This window comes from Eubalaena glacialis, chromosome 19 (assembly GCF_028564815.1).
Source record: "Eubalaena glacialis isolate mEubGla1 chromosome 19, mEubGla1.1.hap2.+ XY, whole genome shotgun sequence".
Taxonomy (NCBI): Eukaryota; Metazoa; Chordata; class Mammalia; order Artiodactyla; family Balaenidae; genus Eubalaena; species Eubalaena glacialis.
In genome coordinates, this window is record NC_083734.1 from 45,310,226 (window position 1) to 45,330,083 (window position 19,858).

Genomic DNA, 19,858 nt, shown 5'->3' on the forward strand with positions numbered 1-19,858 from the left:
TTTTTAAATTCCTTTCAAGTTCTGAGTGAACCACTTTGCCTACCTGCCCCCCGCCCCCCATGCCTCCATGGTACCCCTGGATTGTTCACCTGGGTTCCAATGAGCGAGTTTGAGAAGCCCGTTTGTGCAGGAAAACGCATCTTCCTGGCCCAGCATCCAAGGCCGTTTGTCCACCTTTTTCTGCCTTTCCCTGTCACCACTCCCTCTCTCCCTTGCTTACCAGCAACTTCCAGAACAGTCTGTTCTGTTTCACACCTCTGTGCCTTTGCCCAGGCTGTTGCATCTGCCTAGAATACTCTGGCCCCTCTGCCTTCTAGTCCTCTTGATGGCCTCTGTCAACTCAGCTCAAGGCGCATCTCTGTCCCCGCTGCTTCCTACCCCCAAGTCTGCTCGGAGGAATCCTCTGGGCAGGAGGGCACTCTCTGGGTCAGGATTTACCGGAGGGCCTCAAATGCAGGAAACTGGCACCCCGGGTGCCCAGAGCCTCTCTAGGCACTTAGTAGGACCACATGGTTTAGATGTCTCAAATGTGGACCCTCGAAGGCCCCACCTACACACTCCTCCCTGGAAGACATCCAACGTTGTTTTCTGTGTAGTCTGCAGGGGGCAGTGTGGGCCCAGGCTGGCCCCAGGATCCCCAGCTCCTGTTTCCACTGGGTCTAGACTCTCCCAGCCAGAAAACCTCTCCCCAGGAGGAGTTAACAAGCTGAATCCCAAAGGAGGAGTTACAGGCAGGCTCCATCCTCCTTGCCTCAACATCTCTTTGGCATCGTCACCCTCACGCTTCTCCCACTTAGGAAGCCAGTCACCCTCACCCCTAACACCCAGATCCAGTTGCTTCCAGACTTCATCCTCCCTCTTTTCCACCAGTTCTCAGCAGCATCCTGCAGCCCAGTCTGTGCCCAGGGCCCCTCTGCAGCCAAAGACCCTCCTTTAAGAGTTTGGGGGCCCTCAGTGCTCATATCTCTAAAATTCTAACCCCTAACAGCCCCATCCCATCCACTGGGCTCCACCTCCTTGCTCACCCCAAAGTGATGACATTGCTGTTACCTTGGTAACAGATGCTTTGTGGGTGGGTATGGGGAGTGGACCAGGGAAAGAAAGGGGTGGCTTCAGGACACTATCAGAGGCATGGGAGATGGTGGTGGGCAAACTGGCATAGGGCCTGGGGAGGGGCAGCCAGGGGCTGTGACCCCCACCACAGGCTGCTGTCAGCCCTATGTCCCCAGCCTCAAGGGGAAAAGAAACAGAATAGAAGGGGACATCTTTGTGGAAAGAGAGGTTTTCTTACTGAGAGAAAGAGAAACATCCCCAAAACCATTATCCCCCTCCCATGGAAACAGGTCTCCTGGACAGCCTCGACTTGGCGGGGGAGGGAGAGGGGTGCACACACTGGAGCCCATGTTGTTCCCCTCCAGGGAGCCTGGGGCACAGAGAGAGGGAACAGCTCACCCAGGGCGTGTTAGGGACAGCGCCACAGGCAGTGGGAAGGCGGCTCTATGCCAGTGTCCCAAGCTCCAAGGGTTGTTGGCAGCAGGGGGTGGAGGGGCCCTTCTCCAGCCTCTGGGGACCTGGCTGTCGCAGATGCCACAGCCGGGAAGTATGTCAGGCACTTGCATAAGAGCCTTCTATATTTCTGCAAAATCATAATTACCGATGCCTGCCATGGGCCTTAGCTCATTAGAACGGTATCTGCCTCTGAGGCCCTGGGGTGGGCTGGCAGAGGGACGCAGGGGAGACTGGGCAAGGCCAGACCTCGCACTGTGTTCTCGGCATCCCCAGCCCCACTGAGGCTGGGTCCTCTTCCTCTCCCCAGCTGGGAGATGAGAACCCAGACTTGGCCTCAACCATGATGAGCCCCCCTACCCTAGGAGCCCCGATTCTAAAGCTGGAGGGAGAGGCCAGCCACTCATGTGCTCAGCTTGGGCTGTCCTTGGTAACCCATGGGGGCAGAGGCCACAGCAGGGAAGGGCTTGAACTGAAGGTGTTTGTGGGAGAAAATAGGTCAGTCCGTCTGGCAGAGGCAATCCCTCACATTAGAGAATCTAAACACCTTAGTGGAGGGGCCCTGGGTCATTTAGGCCAGTGGTTCTTAATCTTTTGGGGATCTAAGATTCTCTGAGGAGCAGATGATAGCTCTGGACTCTCCCTCAGAAAATGCTTATCCTCCAAAATTTTATACAGCTTCAAGCGGTTCACGAACTCCCTGAAACTTACCTACAAGCCCAAGGTTAAGAATCCTTAAAAAAAATTTTTTTTAAATATTTATTTATTTATATACTTATTTTGGCTGCGCCGGGTCTCAGTTGCGGAACGAGGGATCTTCGCTGCAGCACGCAGGCTCTTAGTTGCTGCATGCATGCGGGATCTAGTTCCCCAACCAGGGATCGAACCCGGGCCCCCTGCATTGGGAGTGCAGAGTCTTACCCACTGGACCACCAGGGAAGTCCTAAGAATCCTTAATATTTTTTAAAAATAAAATAATAGTAATAACTATTTATCATGCACTTACTCTGTCCAGCTCTTTACATATGTTAACTCATTTAATCCTCAAAAGAACACTAAGAGATATACAATTATTGCCCCCATTTAATCCAACTCCATTTCAAACTAATCTAGTCCAGTTCTGCCAATCAGAAGAGAAGGAAACCAAAGACCCTCCAGAGATGGATAGCTCTCTGCCCAAGGTCACAGAGCAGGAAAAAAGGGTAGACCAGGATGAAGACCAGGTGCTCTTAATGTGCTGGACATTGTGCCATATGCAGATTTGAAGCCATCTGTCCATCCCTCCATCCATCCCTCTGTCCCCAGGCTCCCGAGAGCCCAGAGCCCATGCTCATTCACTCAGCTCTCCCAGTAAGAGGCCCCCTGGTAGTTCTATTATGACTTCTGGTCTGAGAGCCCTTCTGAGAGTATGGCTGCCACTCATCCTCCTGGACCACCTTGCCGCTTGCTCTGACAACCCCTCCTTTCTGCCCTCCAAATCTAAGATGGACAGTGTTCCTCCTCGAGAAGCTAGCCCAGTTGCTCCTGCCCCATCTCCGAGCCACTGCAGTGGGAACTGTTGGCACTGAGACAGTGACTCAGACTTAGATCATTAAAGACCGTTCTGAAACAGGAAGGCCACAGGCCAGAAAGGACATCCAGAGGTCATGGGATCCAGCCCCCTACCTCCTCCACAGCTGCCCCACCTCAGATTTCTAACGCCCAGACCAGATGGGCCCCAGGGCCCACCGACTTTCCTGCCTTTCCCCACTGATTCCCCTGGGAGTTCTTTCCCACGTCTAGTCAGACTCTCCTGGGTCAGTTCTCCCATGAAATAATAGGCTCCAAACAGCCAAGGAAAGTGAGGGAAGGAAGCTGTTTCTTCTCTCTGCCTCAGAAAAAGACCTAGGAAGAGACAAATCTCCTAGAAGAAAGGAGAGAAAGAAGAAAATGAACTTTCTGTGCCTGTCTTCTCTGGGCTAAGTGGTGTACTACACTGTCTCATTCATTCTCCCGGGAGTGAGGTAGGCACAATCTCCATTCTGCTGATGAAGAAATCAAGGCTTTAAAAGTTACCTACCCAAGGTCAGGTGAATTAGTGACTACACAGGTACTGGACTCGAAGGAACCCAGAGCCTCTTCTCTTTGGAGGGAAACAGGGGTATCTCCCCCCAGGAGGCCTCACAAACACAGACGAAGCCCCTGTTTGCTCCAGCCCAGGACAGGTAGAGATAGAGGGCTGATGACCCCATCTCAGGGTGTTCCAAGCATTTCTAAGTCTGAGTTGCCTAGGGAGGGGTCGTTGGGCTGACCTGTGCTGGGCAGGAGGGAGGAGGGTGGCCCTCAGAGGGGAGTAGTTGGTAATGAATGGGCCTTTGGGGAAACTGGTCTGAGGGCTGAGGCCAGGTTCTATTGAAACTCCTTTCAGGAAAGCTAGCACTCAGTGTGTGGATCTGGAGGGGGAGGGGACTAAGCCCCCACTACCACAAACCCTCCCGTCCGCCCTTGTCCTAATTCTGCCAGTGGCAAATAAATCTCTATTCCTGGACGCAGTAACCTGAGTAGTGCTCCACCGGTGACCTCATCCTCAGGAGGAGATAGATGGCATGAATGGCTATGTGCATGGGGGGGGGGGGGGCGGGGGAGGGAACACTAGGTTCAGCCCCTCCTCCAGGGCTGGCATAAAGACAGGACCCTCTTGAGTGCCACCCACCCCTCATCTCATCACCCACAGCAGTTGAGGAGGAAGGAGACTTAGACCCAGAAGTCTCTCCACCCACACCCAGGGAAGGATTCTCTCAACCTCCAACCTACCTCCATTTTCTTGCATAGGTCCAGAGATGAAGCTAGACCTTTTGATCAGGGCCAGAAGGGGCAGGAGGAGAGGGAGGGGAAGTTCGGGAAATAACAGGTAGGTGACATGCATTAGCTTCATTAGCTTCAGGCCAAGTGGACAGAGGACACCTTGGAGGGTAAGAAACCTCTTCCCCCCTCACCTCTCCCTACCCCCATCTAACTCCATTTGTGGAGGTGGCATGTCTTGGAGAGGTTTGCGGACCTCAAGTGTGGGGACTGAGGCCTCTTCTCTGCTGAAGTCCAGACAACAAGACTGGAAAGCAATATAGTTGTCCTGCTTTCCAGGACAGGGCTGGCCTTTGACACATGATGTTCATTTGTCCATTCTCTGCTGAGGAAACCCCTACATAGTCCGAGGAGAGACACATTTGGGGAGAGTGTCTCCAGGGCAGAGAGACATCCAGTTAATTGGGCGGAAGTGTCCCCATTCTTCACGTCGCTATCAGGAAGTCCTACCTTTAACTCACTTTCAGCTATCTTTCTGCAGATCCAACCTATTTCTATTCCCCCCAACCCTTCCAGACTTGAATATGATCTCCTGAGGCTTCCTTCAACCTTGTCACGCCCCCAATTCCGGGTTTTTCAGGTAAAACTGCTCCCTCCACTTCTTTACCCTCCAAGCCCCTCCCCATCTTGTCAAGCCCCCCCCAGGCTCCGCCCAGCTCGCCCTCCTGGCCACCGCGGCAGCCAATAGCTGAGAACCTGATTTGCAAAGCGGCGCTGGGGAGCTGCGGAGGGAAAGGGGAGGGACCAGGCGACCTCCTAAATCAAAGTTGCGAGGCGAGGACTGGGCGGAGGGGGTGCCCGGCTGGGGCCGGCGGGGGGAGGGGAAGGGGAGGGGTTGGGGGTGGGGGGCGGGCGCTGAGGACGGCGAAGCCTGCCGGACACTGACAGCTCCATCGCTCCCTCCCTCGGCTCATCCCCGAGTACCCACTTCCCTCCTCCCCTCGCTCGGAGCAGCATCCTTGGTCCTCACTCCTGGGGTCGTCCTGCTCCCGCGGCTCCGTGTAATTACCTCCTCTCACCCACCAACCCGGGAGCTTTCTCCGCCCGCACCCGGGAGTGGGGGGGTTGCTTTGCCTGGGCGGGTTTCTCCTGGGGTTCGTTGCGGGGCAGTCTCTAGAGAAGGGCTTCAGGGTCCCAGAGAGACGCCTGCCGCCCTCAGCCTGCCTCCAGCCGGGCTGCCGTCGGGTCTCGGCACCCTCTCTTCCCCTCTCGCCTAACCATGACCGAAATGAGCGAGAAGGAGAACGAACCGGATGACGCGGCCACCCACACCCCCCCGGGGACCGTCTCTGCCCTCCAGGAAACCAAGGTAACTCGGGAGGCGCGAGACCTGGACCCCTGCCCAGTGCGCCCCCAGCCCGGGCGCCCTCCTCCCGATGCGGTTGCCACTGTGGCCTCGGGTGCCCTGGGGTCACAGTAGCGGGACCTGTGTGGTCCCTAACGCTCCGCGCGGCGACCCGGGGGCAGTGGGTTCGTGACGAGGGGCCACAAGGAGCCCCCATCACACAAGCACGACACGCCCTTGCGCGCGTGATGAGCGGACGCTCCACCGCGACCCTCCAGGGAGGTTGTATGTAACTCGGCTTTGTTGGAGGGAGTCGGCGCAGCGAAGGCGGAGGCAGTGTGTAGCGGTGTGTAGCGGGTGTGGGCTGGTATACTCGCCCGCGTGTGCGTGCGAGGCGCACCCCTCCCGTGTCCGCCAGGTCTGTCTGTCCCTCTCTCTTTGCCTGTGTCTCTCTGAAAATGTCTCTACAACCTGTTTGTCTCTGTCTTGGTATCTCTCTGTGTGCGTCTCTCTCGGGTCCTCTCGGCGTCTCTGTGTGTTTATTTCTGAGTCTCTCTAGATGTCTCTCTCTGACCCGCCGCAGTCCTGCATTCCCCCCTCCCAACCGGGTTAGGCTCGGGGACGTGAGGCCGCGGCCCGGGGCTGCGCAGCTTCTGAGTTCGCGCTGGGGGCTGCTGCGGCGCGGGCCATCACTGACGGGGACCCGGGGACTGTTGTTGCGGCTCCGATGAGAAAGACAGGCAGCCCACGCCAGCGGGCCGTGGGCCGGGGAGGGGGGCAGGGAGCTGGTAGAAGCAAAAAGGGAAGTCATCATAATTAATGAATGTCATAATTACCCCTAATTATGTATGATTGCTACTCCTGCGGGAGTCACAATGAATAAATTATTCCCCAATGAAGTCAGGCGGAGCCCAGACTCCTGGCGCTGAAGGCGGTGGGGTGGGGGAGAACACTGCTCACATTCAACCCCCCCCACACACGCCTCTACTCTGCCTGCTCCCTCCCCAAGTTCTAGGTGCTGACCCGCAAGAAGTTCTGCGGAAGCGACCTGAGCAGGGGACCTGGGGATGGGGAGAGAAGAAGGGGCAGTGCTCTCTCTGCCCTGCCCCCCCCACCCCAGATTTCAGGCCAAGACTACTCTGTCGCTTTCCACCCTGGTAAATTGTTCCCACCCAGCTTCTGTTACCCAGATGAGGAGGGGGGCAGCCAGGACCAGAAATGGGTGGGGTCTTTGGCTCCCGCTCGTATCACTAGCTCATCTATAGCTCTTTCCAATGCCCATCTTCCTCCTACTTCTGTCTTGACCGCCCCCCAGGATATGAGGTTAATTCAAGGTCAAGGTCATCAAGGGAGTGACCAAGGGAAAATGAGTAGGACCAGAGTGGATGGTGTCTGGCTGAGGCACCCCAGGTAGGCTCCCCATCCCTAAACCAAAGGGACCCAGTGGGTCTCCACAGCCAAGTCTTCAGATTCACACTTGACCTTCTCCTGCTCCCTTCTGAGAACTAGACCTTGGGCTCTCAGACCACAGAGTTACCTCCCCCTCAGAGAGCCAAGTCTACTGGGAAAGGAATGAGGTGTTGGGGGGCAGAATATTGCTTGGAATATTTGTGACAGCTCCTTTCAAGCAGAAGATCCCCATCCTGAGGGAACTGAGCCCCATCCTGAGTTCCAGCACCCCTGAGCTTCACAGCTGCCTTCTAGTCACCCTGGACGGACACATACAAACCCTTTGCTTGCTTCCCAGGGGATTGAGGGCCTCCCAGGTCCTGCCCTGATTCCCACACCACGGCCTGGCCACTCAGCCCCCTCCTTAAGAGTTCTCTGAGAGCAGGCAGGAGGGCTGGGCAGTGCTGCCTCAGCAGTCAGCAGGCTGCAGGCTCAGCTGTATGCGGAGGGGTGGTCAGGGCCTGGCAGGTCTGTACCTCCTTCCTCCCAGCCCAAGGACTGTCCCATGCCATCACCTCTGGGTCTGAACCATGGAGATCTGCGGAGCAGGGAAGGAAGGAGAGTGTATACCTGACCTGGTCCCTCTGTGCCAGGCCAGTTGGAGCCCTGCCCCTTTGCCGCCCTCCCCTGTACTTCATTTATGAAGGACTCAGTAATAACAACACAGGCTGGATTGCAGGTCTGGGGGAAGGTACTCAGGAGGGCAGAGGTGGGCAGAGAGAGAATTCAGAACACTTGCCAGCCTCCTTCCATCCCCCCACCTCAACTTGTCCCAAAGTAGCTTCTGTCTTCAGACTGTAGAGGTGGAGGAGAAGGAAGGGAGAGGGTCAGTGCTGCCCACCCAGCTCAGTTTGAGGCAGGTACAACAGAGGTGGCTGGTGTACTTGTCTTCATTAGGCAGTGAAGTCAACATTCCAGACCTATTTATCAGTGTTTGGGGCCCCCTGGGGATTTCTTGCCAGCCCAAGTCCAGCCTCCCGCTCACCCTAAAGTCGGGTATCACTCCGGCACCCAAGCTACTCAGCCACCCTCCTAGTGTCAGCATCACCCTTTCTGGGTCCCCATCCCATCCTACTACATAGGGCCTGCCATTACCCCCTTTGGTGCCATCTTTGGAAAGACCCTGCCATGCCAGCTCTGCCATCTGAGTCAGCTTGTGTCACATCTGCCACCACCCTCTGCCAGCTGCCTAGTGCCATTTCAGGAGCTGGCAGGAACTGAGGAAGGAAGGGACTGTCCAGGGTGTGGAGAGGTGGGGAGGAGGCAGGCAGGCCAGGTCCTGCCTCCAGCAAGGGATTCAGAATAACAGGTCTGATGGTCCAGGCTCCAAGCCAGACAAGCTCCTGGTGCTTTGGGAGGGAATGGGGTCCAGGTGGGCCAGCTTGCCAGGATATATGGCGACTTCTTCTCATGCCAGGGAATGGGTCCTGGGACAGTGGGGGCACCAAAAAGATAGAGGGTGGGGAGGTAGAGAAAGGTCTTCTCTGGAAACTAGGAGTCCCAGGAGTGGAAATACCTGGCCAGGCTGAGCCCAAATGAGGTTTGGGTGGCCAAGCCAGATGTCTCTGGTGTGGGCAGGCATTAAGCCATTTGGCAGAGATGCCGTCATCTGCCCTCCAGCCACAGCCCTTGACATCTGCCAGCCACCCCAGGTGGCATTCCTTCCCACTTCTCCACCCTCCTGGGATCTGGGGCAGAGTTGGGGCTGCCCTGGTGATGGGGAACATTCTGTTCCAGAGGCTTTTGGTACCCTGCAGAGGTGGCTCTTGGCACTGAGGCCAGGCGGGGACCAGGAAAGGGCACAGGCTGGAGAGTAGGGAGGCTTGAAATCTCATCCTGTGAGGATTACTTTGGAAATAATGGCCTCAGGAGGGGGGAACATGATTGATGTCTTCAAATATTTGAAGAACTGATGTGTGTAAGCGGGAGTAGCCCTTCCTGGAGCCAAGGGAGGAACAAGGGCCGATAGGCAGGGAGGCAGGTTTCAGCTCTAAATAGGGAAGCACTTTCCAGCGATTGCAGCTGCCCAAAGATGGAATGACTGTCCCAAGAGAGGATGTGCTTGCCGTCACAAGAGGTGACCAACAGAGTCAGACAACAATTCAGAGGGGACATGGCCAGAGCAGTGTGGGGTGGGGACTGCTCTATGTGCCCAGTCTTTCAAGTCCCTTCTAACCCTACATTTCATGACAAGCCCATGGCACAACTGAGGGCCAGAGGTGAGGGCCAAGGCAGGGTGCTCCTGGTCACTTGGGCTCAATAGCCAAAGCCACTGGTTCAAGTCCCGGCTCTGCTACTTAGCAGCTGCGGACTCATGATGAGTGAGTGACTTAACCCCCTCAGTTCCTCATCTGAAAAGTGGGCCAATAATTGTCACCACCTCAGTGGGTAGTGCCGGGGTTGATGAGATGCTGCATATCAATTCCAGGACTCTGACAACGACAGCCCCTCATTATGTTCATAAGTTTAGGTTTTTGCTTTGGGGACTTGAGCCTGTATTGCTTAGACAGCATCTAACCCTGACTTGGAGGTAGGGAAACTGAAGCTTAGAGACAGAGGAAGTGAAGTAACTTGCCTTCAGGCAGCCGATTGCGTTCTGCCCCCACCCCCCCAGCACATCCTCCCAGAGACCTCCTGTGCTCTGTGCCCACGGCCCCTGCGCAGAGCAGTGGGTGGTTCACCCGCCCCTCTGGGCCTGTCAGAGCCCCCAGAGCCACATAGAACATATTCGTGTTCTAATTAATTGTCCCTCTGGGCCTCGACCTCTGCCCCAATGCCCAGGCAGCTGGGGCCTGGGGCCTGGGGCCTTGCTTCTCAGAGACACACAAAGAAGCCCACGGTGCTGGCCAGGAAGCTGGATTTGGAAGGAGCTGAGCAACTCCGCCTGTCAGTCCCCCTAGGGCTCTGGCCTTTCAGCTGGCGTACCGGGGCCCGCCTTTTGCCCAAACATTTCCCCCTCTGCTTCCCCCTCTGTCATGTGGCCTGCTGGCCTCCCTAGGGCTAGAGGGGCCACCACTTCCATTCCCTTGGCACGGTTGCCAAGCTGGCATCCATGGCACACAGGCTGCCTGGTGTCCCAGCTGGGAACCCTGGCCGAGTCTCCCTGCCTAGAGCCAGGCCTCTGCCCCCCACCTCTACTCTTTTCTTTTTTTAACTGGTAGAAAGGAATGGGAGGAGTAAGGGCTTTCAACAGGAGGGGAGTAGGGCAAGGGTCTGGGTAGAGAGGTCCAGATCTCACTCCGGGTAGAATAAGGGTGTGTTTGGGTGAGCGATGGAAATAACTCTGGCCTCACCGTAGAATCCACCCTGCACTCCAGAACACGTGCTCCGTTTAGGATTCCAGCCACTTGCTCATCATTTATTCCACAAACATTGACTGAGCACCTACTATGTGCTGAGGCCCATTATGGGGATTTGAAGCAACTTTCCCTGCCCTCCAGGGGCTCACAGCCTCCCGGAGGAGTGAGAAGTAAATGACAACATAAACCTGATCGGAGCTATCATGGAAGCCCGTCCAGATGCAGCCAGCCAGAGGAGGGAGTGGGCCCACTGAAAGGAATTCCTGCAGAGGAAGAGACAGCTTCCCAGAGAAGGAAGAATCACAGGAAACCCTGAAGAAGAAAGCGGGAAAAAACTGGATAAGGCAGAGAAGAGGACAAACATGTAAAAAGCTCAGAGGCATAAAACACGGATGAGTTCAAGTCCTCACATTTAGGCTCAGGTGGAAGGCCTGGGGTGGAAGGGCAGGTTTGGCCAAGTTGCAGTTTCATGGCTGGGACAGGGGCCTTGGCTGGATCCTGAGGAGCCATGAAAGGTTTTTTGTAGGGTCAGGGATCACCTCCCTGGCAGCTGCATGGAGAACAGGTGGGGATGGGCAAGGTGGAGGCAAAGAGCTATGGCCCTGAACCCGACAGGGTGCTGGAACCTGAACCAGGGCAGGGCTCTGGGGGTGCTGAGGTGTTGCAGGGGATGAACTGGAGAGGTGTTTTGGAGGGAGAATCAGCCCTGAGGATGAGGGTCCAGGATGACCACTCCCCCACTCCCTGTTCAAGGACCGAGGACCTGGTGTGTTTTGGCCCCCAAAGTATTATTTTGTTAAGTCGAGTAAATGGTACACCCATTCAATGAAATTCCTGTGCAGCCATAAAAAAAGAATGGTGAAACTCTTTGTGTATTTGTATGGAATGATTTCCAGGAAAAAAGCAAGGCACGGGAGAAATAGTATACTACCATTTCTGCAAAGAAAAAAGGAAATAACACCTCTTGAATTTGTTTCTATCCGATTTTACATAAAGTTCTAGATTTCTTAACTGACTTTTTTTTTTTTTTGGCTGCACACAGCATGCGGATCTTCCTGTGCCCCCTGCAATGGAAGCACAGAGTCTTAACCACTGAACCACCAGGAAGTCCCTCTTAACTGACTTTAAATTTCATAAGTTCATGAAATGGATTAATATTTTTTATTAAAAAATTACTTTTATAAAAAAAAGTCTAGGAGTGGGATAGGGAGGGTGGGAGGGAGACGCAAGAGGGAGGAGATACGGGGATATATGTATATGTATAGCTGATTCACTTTGTTATACAGCAGAAACTAACACACCATTGTAAAGCAATTATACTCCAATAAAGATGTTAAAAAAAAAAAAAGTCTAGGGACTTCCCACGTGGCTCAGTGGTTGAGATTCTGCGCTCGCAGGGGGCCCGGGTTCGATCCCTCGTCAGGGAACTAGATCCCATATGCATGCCGCAACTAAGAGTTCACATGCTACAACTAAGGAGCCCATGTGCCGCAACTAAGGAGCCCATGTGCCGCAACTAAGGAGCTGGCGAGCCGCAACTAAGGAAACCGCCTGCCACAACTAAGACCTGATGCAACCAAATAAATAAATAAATATTTTAAAAAAACAAAGTCTAGATTTCTTTTTGAAAATTGAGAAACCTGGCAACGCTGGGCTGCCCCTACAGACTAGCTCAGCTGGCTAAAGGAGACCAGCAGCTACTCGCTGGCTGTCCAGTCCCCACCACTCCTAATTAGGTGCCTGTCCAGCCAGAACTCCTCTGCTCGAGGAGGTTCCCTGCCTGGCTCTTGTGGGCACCTGGGATGGTGACCTGCCTTCTGGAACTTGGCAGCCTCTTTCTCAGTACTTCGTCTCACCTCTGGCTCTCAGCCTTCAGGCTGCCGCTGGCCAAGGAGAGATCCCGGGGAGCCAGTCCCCTCCAGGCTCACAGCCCCTTTTCCTCTCTCAGCTCCAGAGGTTCAAGCGCTCACTTTCCCTCAAGAACATCCTCCGAAGTAAGAGCATGGAGAACTTCTTCTTTCGCTCGGGGTCTGAGCTCAAATGCCCCACCGAGGTGCTGCTGACGCCCCCGACCCCGCTGCCGCCTCCCTCCCCACCACCAGCATCTGCAGACAGGGGCCTACCCACCCCAGCCCTGTCCCCCTGCCCGATCCCACGCCCCCTGGGACCACTCAAACCGGTGAGGCTGCACAGCTTCCAGGAACACGTCTTCAAGCGAGCCAGCCCCTGTGAGCTGTGCCACCAGTTCATTGTGGGTAGGTGCCTGGGTGGCAATAGAAGGGGTCGGGGTGGGTGTGGGAGGGGGCCCATGGACCTGACTGCCTGATGTTGGGCTCCTGCTAATCCTAACGGTGCCCCTCCCTCTGGGAGGACATAAGCACCCTTGGGGGTGGGTGGGGACCCAGTGTTGCTGTGTTTACTAACAGCTCAGGTTCCACCCTGACTGTGTGGAGGTTGGAGCTAGGCCCCAGGCTGGCATGAGGATGCCCAGTCCCTTGCTCCCTCATGGCCTACTCTGCCTCCTTTGCTCCTTGCCCTTGGATGTAGCCTCTCTTGACCACCCCCTCTTGCCAAACGCACATTCTTCCCAGGAAACTCCAAGCAGGGCTTGCGGTGTAAGACATGCAAGGTCAGCGTCCACCTCTGGTGCTCCGAGGAGATCTCCCACCAGCAATGCCCAGGCAAGACGGTGAGTGGGGACCACACAGAGACGGCTGGCTGATGCTCCCAGGCCTGGCATGTGGGGGAATGAGTGCCCCGCAGGGCTGGTTCCTCATGTGGGGTGGTGCTTGGGCTTGGGGAAGGCCAAACTCTCAAGGGGCTGTGACCTCCCTGTGCCCTCTCTCTGCCCCACCCCACCCCGCCACAGTCCTCCTCCTTCCGCCGCAACTTCAGCTCCCCCCTCCTGGTGCATGAGCCGCCACCAGCCTGTGCCATGAGCAAGGAGTCCCCACCCACTGGTGAGTGTCCACTGTTGCCCCTGATCCCACTGTGGTGTGATGAGAGACCCACGCACTCCTCAGATGAGCACCTGAGTCACCCTGGCACTGCCCGTTCTTGGCACTACTACCACTGCCTTCTTTTTTTTTTTTAGACTTCTTCTTCTTCTTTTTGTTTGTTTGTTTTGGGTTTTTTCCCCACTTCCCTTCTTTGGATGCTCCTGTCCTGAATGTAGAGTTCATTCACTCACTCATCCATCCTTCAACAAACACTTTATTGAACACCTACTAAGTGCCAGGCACTGTGCTAGACATAGGAACACAGCCCTCAAGAAGGTGGAGCTCACGGTCTAGTAAGGGAGCTAGACATGAAATAAATAATCACATAAATCATCAATTAACCATCATTTGGTGAATGCCTGAAACAGAAGGATAGGGAATAAAGAGAGGATAAAGTCGGCACCGACCTCATCCACAGAGGCAAAGAAGTCATCCAGGAGACTTGAAGGATAGGGAATTAGTCTGAGGATCTGGGGAAGACCAGTGTGGACAGAAGGCAGGCCAGAGGCAGGAAGGGGCAGAGAGTTAAAGAAAGGATAATGAGGCTGGGACTGAGGGAGTCAGAGTAAAAGGATGAGATGGGACCCTGGGTGCAGGGCCTCGGGGTCCATTTTAAGAGTGTTCTTTGGACTTTATTCTTTTTTTTTTTTTTAATTGAAGTATAGTTGATTTACAATGTTGTGTTAATTTCTGCTGTACAGCAAAGTGATTCAGTTATACATATATATATTATTTTTCATATTCTTTTCCATTATGGTTTATCACAGGATATTGAATATAGTTCCCTGTGCTCTACAGTAAGACCTTGGTGTTTATCCATTCTGTGTATAAACAGTTTGCATCTGCTAATCCCAAACTCCCAATCCATCCCTCCCCCACCCCGCCTCCCCCTTGGTAACCACAGGTCTTTGGACTTTATTATAAGGTCAATTTTTGTGTTTTTACAAGAGCATTCTGGCTACTGTGTGGGTTGGAGGGGCTGGACTGGAAACAGGGAGACCAGTTGGGAGGTCATGATGGTTGCCAGGAAAGAGTTTGGTAGCTGGGACCAGGCTGGTAGCAGTGGAGATGGAGAGAAGTGAGCAGATTCTAGAAATGTTTGGGAGGTAGGACGAGGTGATGGAGTGAACACAGAGAGTGAGGTGGGCAAGGGGTCCAGGATGCTCCAGGTTTGTGCCTGGGCACCGTGGGAGGACACGGAGCTCTCACTGCCGTGAGGGAGACCTGGGAGGGGCAGGTGAGGGGAGTGCAGATTTCAGTTTAGGGCTGGCTGAGCAGGACAGCCAGCAGGGCAGCCAGGGCTGAGATGCAGGACTTCGGGGCAGAGCGAGCCTGGCAGCAGGGTGCCCGGCCTTGATGGTGACTCCTCAGTAGGGGCCAGCGGGAAGGTGGACCCCGTCTATGAGACCCTGCGCTATGGAACCTCCTTGGCCCTGATGAACCGCTCCAGCTTCAGCAGCAACTCTGAGTCCCCCACACGGAGCTTGGTATGGGAAGCACCAAAGGGGAGCCTCGGGGGCAGAGGTCTCAGAGGGTGGGGGGTCCAGGGGTTGAGCCCTCCCCTCTCTGTGTCCCCAGAGCGAGCGGGATGAGCTGATTGAGGACGGGGAAGGCAGCATCCGCAGCTCAGAGGAGGGCCCTGGCGACAGCGGTGAGTGGGATTGGGGACCAGGGGCAGGAATGGAGCACAGTGCGGGCCGCTGCCTGCTGCCTCACACCCTCGCCCCACCCTGGCATCTCCAGTATTCACAGCCCCGGCCGAGAGCGAAGGGTCAGGACCAGAGGAGAAGAGCCCTGGACAGCAGGTGAGGCTGGGCTGGCAGTGAGCCCCCGGCAGTCCAGGTGGGAAGGGGATGTTCTTCTCCTTGTCACTGTGGTGGGTGACAGCGTGCTGAGTGGGAGTATCCCTGCTCCATCATTTATCCTCAGTCTACAGGGATGGGCAATGCCAGGGTGAGTAGGCCCGGGAGGCAGGGGTGTTACCACTCCCACCACTGACCCAATGCCTACTGCGCCCACTCCTACTCCCCCAAGGGTGGGTAGTTCTAGGGTGCAGCAGGCAGAGGGGGATCTCTCTTTTCCATCCCTGGCCCAGTGCCTTCAGGGGTGTGTAAGCACAGCAGGTAGGATAGTCTTCACTTCCCCTGTCATTGACCCAGGAGCACTGTGCCCCATCTCCTAGCCCCCAGGGTAGGCAAGGTCAGGGCAAGGGGAGAGTGGGTGGAATAAGAAAGGTGTCCCCCTCCCATCAATGACCCAGAGCTTTTCCACAGGCCCCCAGGCCCCTTCTACGGAAGGATGTGGGGCCCATGTACTCTTACGTCGCGCTCTACAAGTTTCTGCCCCAGGAAAACAACGACCTGGCTTTGCAGTAAGTCCTCCAGCGGCCCAGTCCCCGCCCCGGGCACCTGCCTGGCCCCAACCTCAGGGCTCTGTGCTCCCAGACCTTGGAACATGAGTGTGAGGGAGACCTTCAGGAACCTTCTCCTGGCACACTTGAGGCTACTGAGCCCAAAGAGGAGATGGAGGTGCCAGAGTCCAAGAGGGATTGGTGCTAATGTCACGTTTCCTGCCCCCTGCCCGGCCTCTGTCCTGGAGAGTGTCTGCCATACCTGTAGTCACGCAGCATCCTCCGAGGGCATCGATAACTCTCCCCCAGCTGAGGGGGGCATGCAGGGGATCTGGGGGCCTAGGACTGTTGGGATGCAGAGTGGGAGGGTCCCTCCTGCCCCATGTGCTACCCCCGCTCTCTCATCCCAGGCCTGGAGACCGGATCATGCTGGTGGATGACTCTAACGAGGACTGGTGGAAGGTGACTTGGCCGGGTGGGGAGCGGGGGGTGGGGGGCGGTAGGTAGGTCACTAGCCCGCACCCTCAGAGAGCACTGCCCCAGAGACCTCCTCTCCTTCCGCCACCGGCCCTAGCCAGGCCTAGGCCCACCCTCAGGTCTTACTCTCACTTTGCCCCTCCCCGCCCCAGCCTTGCCCCTCTGCCCACCTTGTGCCCTTTCCAGCCCAGAAGCCACCCGACTAGGGGCTCAAATACAGAGAACCCAAATCTGGAGGATGACAGCATTGGCTCTGAGTGGGCATTAGGTCTAGAGAAAGCAGTGGGGGTCGGGGGTGGCACGAGTGCTTATTGCCAGCCTCATCCCCAGGGCAAGATCGGCGACCGGGTTGGCTTCTTCCCAGCCAATTTTGTGCAGCGGGTGAGGCCAGGCGAGAACGTTTGGCGCTGCTGCCAACCCTTCTCCGGGAACAAGGAACAGGGCTACATGAGCCTCAAGGAGAGCCAGGTGAGGGCCTGGGCCCTGCATGGCTGGAGAGGCGGGCGTGGGAGAGAGGCGGCAGGGGTGTGGGCGAGGGCCCTGGAGGAGGATGCTTGCAGCCTGGCAGCAGGAGGGAAGGCAGGCTAGAAGCAGTGGGGCTGGGAAGTTCCCTGGTGGCCTAGTGATTAGGATTCTGGGCTTTCACTACCGTGGCCATGGCCGGGTTCAATCCCTAGTCCGGGAACTGAAATTCCCGTTAAAAAAAAAAAAAAAAAAGCAGCAGTGGGACTGCAGGACTGTCCTGTCCTCCCCTCTGGGAATTGGGGCTGGCAGCTAACACAGGCAGAGGGCTGAGTTATGTTAGAGACAGTCGGGGGAGGAGCACTGGATTAGGAGTCTAGAGGCTTGGGTTTGAATGCTGGCTCTGCCTTTGGGTTCTTGTTAACCATGGGCAAGTCCTTTTCCCCCTGTTACCTCCTCTGTGAAATGGTAGTTTGTCAGGGGCATTAGACCAGCTGATCTCAAAGGTCAGACCCGAAGTGATGCTCTGTGTCTGCTGACTGCCTATTCTTGCACCCTGTACTCTCATGGGATCTGCTCCCATCCCCCCGGGCTCCAACCACATCTGTTGCTGGTCCCGTCATCCCCTGGGATGGACCGCCTGGGAGCCATCAGCAGGACTTGGGGCCAGGGATGCAGGCAGTGCCAAGCCTCAGCTTCACGTCTCTTCCGCTCAGATCTGTGTGGGCGTGGGCAGGAGCAAGGATGCTGATGGCTTCATCCGCGTCAGCAGCGGCAAGAAGCGGGGTCTGGTGCCAGCCAACGTCCTGATCGAGATCTGAGAAGAGCCAAGAGAACCCAGAAGCCACCCCTGCCTGTGCCCGGCCCTTGCTTCTGGCCCCAGGAGGGGAGCAGGCATCTGCCCACAATCTCTCTCCCTCTGCCCTTCTCCTAGGGGCCAGTCACCATGGCTTGGGAGGCTTCTGCACTGAGGAGGGTTTTATTTCATGGGTCTTGGGGTGCCCTGAGGAGGCTGCTCTGAGACTTGGAGGTGGGGAGGAGGAGAAAGTGGAAGGGGATGGGAAAGCTCCAGGTGGGTCCCCCTGGTGCCCAGGCACTCCCAAAGCCAGTTGCCATGCTGAGTCCAGCCCTGAGAGGAAGTTCCTGGGGAACTTCCCTGCTGCCTCTTCCAGAGACCTTCCCCTGCCCACAGCATCTTTGCCTGCCTGACAGCTCCCCTCTCCTCACAGAGCCTCTGCTTGGGTCTTCGTGTGTGTGACCCTGCAGCTACCCCTTTGGAAGCGGGGCCTTGGGAAGGTGCCTTCCCGGGTCCCTTAGCCCCAGCTCTGGGTAGGGAGGGAATTCAGGGCTGCAGGAGGATCTTGGTCTCACCACCTCTGTCACTCCATCAATTCTCAGGAAAGCTCTGCGGTTATCTCTCCCATTACTTGAAACCTGGGTGGACAGAGGAGGGGAGGGCTGAGGTCTGGGGAAGTTGTGGTAAATCAGAGACTGTCCCCTCGAGTAGCACAGTCACCGCAGGGCAGCCTCATCCCACCCTTGTGCACCGGGAAAGGGCACCCAAGAGCGGCCTGAACACAGAAACCCGATCAAGAACAAAAGACTGGCCCGCGCCTGCTCAGAATAACCCCCAGTTCACTGACAGGACTCTAAAAGCTCAGTTCCTGCCCCAGGCCTCTCCAGGCCCACCCCAGGAGCCCAACCTTCAGGGCTGGCCCCGCAGTGACCCTCCCTCACCCCCTCTCTCCAGGCTCTGCAGGGGACAGGGCTGCCATTGCAGGGGTCCCTTTTCTGGTTGCATCTGCTCCCTTGTCCAGGACACAGAGCCCTGGGAGGAAGAGGGAGTGGGAGACAGACAAAGAATTCTGTTTGAGCACCAGGAGGGGAAGGGGGTAGGCATCCTGGCCGGGGGGGGGGGGGGGGTAGGGACACGCAAAGAGGACCCTTCCCTTGCAGGTTGCTTTTCTCTGGTGCCAACTCCCCTCTCCCCCCAAGCTCAGAGCCTCCTCTTGTGCCCTTGATCGTGCCAGCCAATGCCACCCCCCATTCTAGGCACAGTCACACCCTCCCATGCAGTGGGAGGGACACATCCTCCTACCCACTGGCCCCTGCCCCACCTCTCCCTCGCAGAGCGGGGGTACTCAAGCCACACTGCCCTGTTTGCTGCCATGAGGGCCCCCCCCCCAGCAATGTCCCAGGGGCGGGCCCAATGCCCACTGTACATGAGGCTGCATGAGGCGTCTGCTGGGGCATTGCTGAGCCCCCAGACTCCTAATTAAATGTTTCTTGTCCCAACCTGTCTGCTCTATCTGCTTGGGCTAGAGGAAGGGAAGGGGGAAGGGGTCGGGGGGTGGTGGAGGTACGAAAAGGGGACAGCCTGAAGGTCGGAGAATGTGTTCATCTCCGAGAGGAGGGGTATGGGGACTGAGCTGGCCCTGACAGTGAGGGTCCCCAAGCCTCCTCAGTCCCTTCCACCCAAGCAGCCTGGGCCAGGCGGGATCTGAGGAAGTGGGGCAGGAGGTTTGGGGGACGCCGGAGAGAGAGGGTGGGGCTGCGGCCACTTTCTGGTTCGAGGCGCTCCTGCCTCGCGCAGGGGGCGGGCACACACCTCTGCGTCTGGACCGTTCCTGCCCAGTCAGAGATGCCCTCGGAGACCAGCCGTACCCAGGGTCGGGGGCGGGGGGGGGTGGGGCTCAATACCCACCCGGGATCAGCCTCGCCCCCGCAGCCCCCTAAACCCGAGGCAGATACGTTGGCGGCGAGGACAGCAGCGGACGGTGGGGCCCTGAGATGACTCATCGGGAGCCTGGCGCCAGCGGGCCGCGGTGGCGCCCCGCCCGCAGCGGTGCCCACCGCCCACCTGCTCCGGCTGAGCCGCCTCTTTCCCGTCCGCACGCCCGGCCGCGTCATCGCCCAGGCGAGCACGTCCTGTGCTATTTATAGGCAGAGGGGAGCGCCGAGAGAGAGAGAGGCGGGCTGCGGCGGTGCCAGGGCAACGCCGTGCTGCCAGAATGCGGGGGGGGGGGCCCTACTCCCCCGGATAGTCACCCATCCGGCTCTGCCTTCCAGCCCCCCCAAATCAAGGTAGGCCCCGTGGAGCCAGACCCTGGGTCACCAACCGCTTTCTTTGGGCTGCTTCAGGGATGACTCTAGAGCTTGGGGGTGGTAGGGGGAGCAGGAGAAGGAGGGT

General features: G+C 56.8%; 1 protein-coding gene across 2 annotated transcripts; it reads left to right on the top strand.

Moving 5' to 3' along the window:
- Nucleotides 1-5,216: 5,216 nt before the first annotated feature.
- STAC2 (SH3 and cysteine rich domain 2) lies at nucleotides 5,217-18,542 on the top strand. 2 transcript variants are annotated; one of them, XM_061175435.1, is made up of 11 exons: nucleotides 5,217-5,656; nucleotides 12,329-12,635; nucleotides 12,972-13,069; nucleotides 13,250-13,340; nucleotides 14,751-14,866; nucleotides 14,958-15,030; nucleotides 15,123-15,184; nucleotides 15,653-15,750; nucleotides 16,140-16,191; nucleotides 16,537-16,674; nucleotides 17,385-18,542. In XM_061175435.1, the coding sequence occupies exons 1-11, from the start codon at nucleotides 5,567-5,569 to the stop codon at nucleotides 17,487-17,489; spliced, it is 1,230 nt and encodes a 409-aa protein (XP_061031418.1). In that variant the 5' UTR covers nucleotides 5,217-5,566; the 3' UTR covers nucleotides 17,490-18,542. The 2 variants fall into 2 exon arrangements, with proteins under 2 accessions (XP_061031418.1, XP_061031419.1); XM_061175436.1 differs by having other exon boundaries at nucleotides 14,754-14,866.
- The last annotated feature ends 1,316 nt before the right edge of the window (nucleotides 18,543-19,858 follow it).

Excerpts from the sequence above, each read along its gene's own strand:
- STAC2 (XM_061175435.1), top strand. The coding sequence starts at position 5,567 with ATGACCGAAATGAGCGAGAAGGAGAACGAACCGGATGACGCGGCCACC. Across the intron at positions 15,185-15,652 it reads AGAAGAGCCCTGGACAGCAG|GCCCCCAGGCCCCTTCTACG; the intron begins GTGAGGCTGGGC and ends GCTTTTCCACAG. Across the intron at positions 15,751-16,139 it reads AACAACGACCTGGCTTTGCA|GCCTGGAGACCGGATCATGC; the intron begins GTAAGTCCTCCA and ends CTCTCATCCCAG.